Source organism: Lipotes vexillifer, unplaced genomic scaffold, assembly GCF_000442215.2.
Source record: "Lipotes vexillifer unplaced genomic scaffold, Lipotes_vexillifer_v1.1 scaffold481, whole genome shotgun sequence".
Taxonomy (NCBI): domain Eukaryota; kingdom Metazoa; phylum Chordata; class Mammalia; order Artiodactyla; family Lipotidae; genus Lipotes; species Lipotes vexillifer.
This window is the reverse complement of record NW_006789873.1, coordinates 2,989,437-2,995,436: the sequence shown is the minus strand read 5'-3', so window position 1 is coordinate 2,995,436 and position 6,000 is coordinate 2,989,437. Positions and strand designations below refer to the sequence as shown.

The following is a 6,000-nucleotide window of genomic DNA, read 5'->3' as shown; positions in this document are numbered from 1 at the left end:
CATTCCTGCACGTGCTTATTAGCCAATCTGAAGTGCAATGAATTGGGCATTCATTGCAAAATGTCTGTGGCTTATAACAATAAAGACATTCAACTTCGTGGTCAAAAAAAAAAACCCAGAAAAACTTAAGTTTCCCTGAATATCATCTTCAGCCTTAAAAGAGGCTATAGAAAACTCTTTTAAAAAGGCGGCGCTATATATTTGGTTAGAGAATCATCTCCAAGACATACTGTTAACTACGAAGCAGTGTATATCTACTATTTGGGTGACAAAGTGTACAAGAGAATATCTACACAAATTCGATTGTTGGCAATAAGAGTTGCATCAAGGGACGGAAACTGGGAAGTGTTGGGAGTGGACTTCACTTTTCATCCTCTACCCTTTTGTACATTTGAGTTTTCTACCGTGTGCATGTATTACTTCTTCAAAATATAATTATTTTTTAGAAGCTCTTAGAGCAGTCTGCCTCTTACTAGCCAATTCACATATGAAAGGGCTTTTTCACGGGGAGTGGAGTTGGTTTTGTTCTGGTTTTGCTTTTGCTTTTGATCTTTGAAGGATCACCATTAGATACACACTGGGGACCCTTTAAGTCACAAAACAAGCAAGGAGGGAAGATGGGAGGAGGAGATGAAGAGGAAGGGAAGAGAAAAGGGAGAAAGAGAAAGGATAAGGAGCAATTGTGATTACAAGGCATCTGCTGGCAGGGGCAATATAATTTTGACCCTCTGGAAACTGTCATCTCAATATGAAAGACGGAGAAGTTTGGAGGGCAAGACCTTGTGCATTTGACTCCAGTCCAGTGGGAGAGGAACTCTATAGTGAAAAAGAACTTGAGAGGCTACGATACAGAGAATGGATACGGGTAAGTAAAAAACAATCCGAAGTGTAAAGTGAGGTTGTGCAGTCTGAAGGACTGCATGGTAACTATCTAGAGGCCTGTAAAAGAAGGTTCTGGAGAGATAGAGCGACTTGAATAGCTACTCTCTGGCACCTGTGGTTGAGAGAACCAAAGAGATGGGCTTTATATATCAAAAAGAGCAAAGAAAAAGCGAGAAAGAAATGTACAACAACAGGACAATTCAGGGGAGACCTTTGTCGTTGAAATACAGAAACGTTTTTCCAGCCCGTTTCAGTATTTCATTATAGTGGCCGCTCCAACTCCTAAGTTCTGCAAGCTTTCTAATCATGATAGCTGCCAGATGTCTATAATGCCGATTTCTTTTATTTATTATGTTTTCTTGCATTGTATTTACATCATTATTATAGTCCCATTTAATAAATTTGAGAGCTCTTTACCAGTCAAAAAATTAAATAAATAAATAGATAAATAAACTATTCATTAATTAGTAATCGCTGCCAGATATGTATCACCGATGGAACAGGCCACATGCTGAGCACTTTATATACATGGTGTCATTTTAATCTGCACCCAACACTGAGAGCAAACATTATTATCCCCGTTTCCCAGAGGAGGAAATGGAAGGAAGAGGTAAAGTAAGTTGACCGAGGTCATACTGAGCGCAGACACCTAACCGTTATATCAGTGCACCCATGACTTTGTTAGGGTAAAAAGGCTGAGGCCAATTTCCTCCCTGAAGCCAGTGTCAAGACCAAGCCCCAGGCCAGGGGGCACCTCACCATACCCTGATGGTCAAGAGCGTTACCACTGGAGAAGCAGACATGCTGGTACTTACAATGGAGTCGTTGAGCTCAGAGTCCCATACAGATCTTTTTTTCACACTGAGTATAATCACCACCACAATCGCTGGGATTCCTAGAGTGAGAAGGCAAGCCAAAGGCATCCCATTAGGAAGTGGGAGAGCTCCTGATCAATGACTGTTGGCACTGATACGTTAAGACACTTTAAATGAGCCACAGATGTGTGGGCATCAAAATACCATTGTTTGCAAAATGTTTGTGAATTCTTCCAGGTTAAACATTTCTAGGAGTTCTCTAATCTGCTAAACTAAACAGCATGCCAATGGCTTCAGTACAACACCCACTGGTTATTAAAAATAGCACAAGTGCCAAAAATCAACTTGGCACATCTAGTTCATGGGAATGCAAGTTCGCATAAAGCATTTCTTCTCAGAGAATCGGCTGCCAATTTGTTTCTCTTTCAATACTGCCCCTTAGTTCCCGGTCTCTTTTTGTCTAGGCCACCTTGGAGGAAGGGCACAGGCAATCAGCTGCAGCCTTCAGTGCTTTTCTGACAGGGGAGCCGTTTCCACGCTCGTTACTAGTTTGACATTTTGACTAGATCGACCAGTTAACGATCAGTCAATTCAGCCCGAGTATAATAAAGCATTCAGTTCAGTCAAAGTGGTCAAAGTGACATGAGTATAGACACAGGGTTTAAAAATCCAATTACGTGTACATTTGCAAAACTTAAAAGATTTCTTTCTGTTTCACAATGTATTTCTCCTGAACTAGGAGCATAACACCTGCACACATTTTAGGGGTTTTGTAAGATACTTTCCAAAGCTGTTTCAAACCCCAGAGTGCCAAGCATCTTAAGAAATCCTCCATTGTCCTATCCTGTGATTAACAGGACAGTCCCTTCTGCTCTGTGTGTGGCACACCTAGCACAGGGCCCAGCACAATGCAGATGAAAAAAAATACTAGTTGGGGGCCGGAAGGGAGGGATGGAGGGAGGTCTCGCATTTAGGAAGAAAGTTGTGAGACAGTCCCCAAGTTGTGTTAACACTTTGCTAATTGAAACAAAAAAGATGCCTACTGGTTATTAAAAAATGTGGACAAATAAATCTACTGCCTTCGGCAGGGATTTAAATAAAGGAATGAAACCTTTTCAACAGGTTGTTTTGGCATTAGGAAGACAGAACTTCAAACACAAACAGAGACTAATATTTATTTTCCTAACAGTTGATTGCATCTGTCTAATATTTAAATGCTCTGAGACTCCCTGTAGCGGGCCAGCTCTGCAGTGGCACCCTGGCCGACCTTGCAGGGATCCAGAGACCAAGCAGGCAAAGGCTTGTACCACGACTGATCTGAGTTTTGGTGGAATGCCTTGTGATCCTCCACGAATTCGAGAAGACGAGGCAGGCCTGTGAGGAGGGGCTCCGAGGCCATCTCCTTTTCTTCTTCCCAGAAGGCTGTCATCAGATGCAGCTTCTCATAGCCTCCCGGGCTCTGAGGCAGGGTGGGGCTTTGCACCCTGCGCCCTCAGAACAGAGCTGCACAATAGAAACCACATAGCTTCACCTGAGAGCTGGCTCGTCAGCAGCAGGGAATCCTGCGACTCGTGTGGCAGCCATCTGCTCTCTTTTGTTTGAGTGCCATTCTTTATAGTGTGGGGAGAAAGGACCTGGGAGCTGGCAGCTTTAGCTACTTGTCTTTTCACCGTCTATATAAGTCATCAACTGAGTCTGAAAGCGGCTCGTTGTATCTTTACTGGTTGAGCCGGTCAGGCCTTCACCTTGGCTTGGCCTTGGCTTGGGTGTGTACTTGACACTCCTCAAGTTTTTCCTGCCTCCAATTACCGAGCCTTAGCCTTGCCTGCCTCCCCCCTGCAGCCCAGAAAGTGTGCGTGGAATGTGCAGATCAAGGAGATGAGAAGCCAGCCCTGGGGAATACCAACACGAAGGGGCAGGTGAAGGAAGAAGGGTCGGGCGAGGAAGCCAAGAATGAGTGATGCCGGGGGACTGAGTGCTATTTCCAGCCCCTGCACAGTTATAGCCAGATGTGGGTTATCCGCCTTCTGGGTTGTTCATGAAGCCTCTTCCACAACATTTTTCAATCTTCCAGTTGACTCGAGGTGAGGGTTGCCAGGCACAAAAGGGAGTGTTCTGACTGCTTTTGGCTTTGTATTTCTGATGGGTTCCAAACTATACTCAAACCATTTCTTAGATCATGCTTTGTTTAGCATTTGCCCATCTCTGCTCCCCACGTTACCATGGGTAATAGCACTAACCGTGTATCCAAAGAAAGCATGTACTCCGTTAATGAACTCATTAAAAGGATGAGTAGTTCATTGCAAAGCTACTGTCTTCACCAAGGCAGTGGAAGATAAAATCTATCTTCCCAGGTATCCTACGCATCTCACTTAATACACATCTCTTATGGATCCAACACATTTTCTGAACCTCAAAGCCGGTTTGAATACGCAAGGGGTGGGGAAGGGCTGAGTTGTCCATGTCAGTTAGAAATGCAGGAAATGCAGGAAAGTCAACCAATGAAATGACACTTAAATTAGGAACTGTTCATGCTGAGTTCCTACCTGGCTTCTTCTATAGGGCAGCAGAACGGTGACAGTCATGAGGCGTGGTGTGAATGGGGGTATGGCTGAGCCAGCACCCTCTCACATCTTGCCCTTAAACAATATGACTGGATCCTAGAGGTCAAAGTCCAAACTATGGAGACAGACTCCCTGGTTCAAATCCCAGTTCTGCCACTTACTAGCTGTGTAAACTCTGGCAAATTACCTAATCATCTCTTTGTGCCTCAGAATTCTCATCTCTTAAATGGGAACAATGATGAAACCTTTCCCAGAGAGGTATTGTGAAGATTAAATGAGTATGAGACACTTAGACTAAACGAGACACTTCGAACCGCGTCAGGCACATGGAACGCTACCTCAGTGTTGGCTGTTGTATCCGTGTGTATTTGCTGGGGTTGTAACTTGAGTAAAGGGAAGGATAAAAGCTGACACGTTCACTACTGTAGATCCAGCATTTAGCACAGCACACAAGCAGGTGCTCAGTAAACATGGGTGGACCGATTCCTCACCATAGAGGTTAAAAGTTGAATTTATAGAGCAATACAGACAGAAAAAGAAATGCCCACCCAAACACCAGTGAAGCAATCCTTAACTCCTTACCTATGATAATAACAGCATTTGGTCCCAAATAATTTGTCTAATGGAGCTAGAATTAGACAGACACAGGCTTGAAACAAAGACATCAAGGACCATGGCAGATATACTTACCCCAACCAAACAGACAAAATTTAAGGATACAATTGGGAATGTATATGTTGAAGACTTTTGACTAGAGCAAAATACATGTGGACTCTGCCTCCAGACCCATCCGAGCCAAAGAAACGAACAGGAAGTAATGAAGTGCCACAGCGGCTGTGATACAAAGGCCCGATTTCTGAAATGATGATGACCAGGAATTGACCAGAAATACCAGGTTTAGCATCAGTAGTGCTGTGCACAGGTTGATCAGGATTTTGGAAGGATGATCTTTTCGAAGTTTGGTAAAGGAAAAGGCACAATGTTAGGTAGGGTCTCTGTTTTTGATTAAGCATTGCCATGTTTTATCTGCATAAGTGAAAGAATAAAAGAACTGCCTATTAAAATCAAATTATTCATATTATCTTATATGTACTGAATTTTCGAGCCCCCCACTCTCTTTCCAGGTAGAGTCAAAGTATTCTAAACATGGTGACCTTCACTGACAGGAATATTAATAGCCTCTCTCAGCTAAGCAGTCCCCTGTTTTCTGTTTCTTTTTCTCTTTTGAAGAGAAGGAAGGAAAGAGTTTCCTGGATACTACAGTTCTCCCACCACTCCTTCAGCAGACTCAAGGCTGGATCTACATATGACCAAATAGCAGGATGACTTATGGAAACCATTTCAAGTAGCTACTTGGGTATTTCCAAAGATCCAGATATTTGGCATCATGGAAATATGACCTTAAGTTTCACTAAGTGATCACAATTGTACTTGTGAAAACTGATCCTGTATTTTCCAAATTAAAAAAAAATCTTTCCCTTTGATTCTTTTTCATTTCTATTATATGTCTATTGATTGAAATTTTGCAATTTTCATTTTGTGTGTACGTGGGTTTTTTAAATTGGTGTAAGTAATAAAGTACACAAGTCCTAAGAATGCAACTCAGTGAATCCTTACAAATGAATACACCCGTGGAACCCCCACACAGATCAAGAGGTAGAGTATTTTCAGCGTCTCAGAAGGCTCCTTCATTCCTTCTCCCATTCAATACCCTCCACTAGAGGTAACCAATAGTTTAA

General features: G+C 42.8%; 1 protein-coding gene across 1 annotated transcript in view; it reads right to left on the bottom strand.

The window, feature by feature from the left end:
• ADGRG4 (adhesion G protein-coupled receptor G4) overlaps positions 1-6,000 on the bottom strand; it is an 81,041-nt gene that overhangs the window by 25,891 nt on the left and 49,150 nt on the right. The window contains 3 exon segments of the mRNA XM_007462916.1: positions 1,698-1,738; positions 1,740-1,777; positions 4,952-5,228. Coding sequence (XP_007462978.1) covers positions 1,698-1,738; positions 1,740-1,777; positions 4,952-5,228 — 356 coding nt within the window.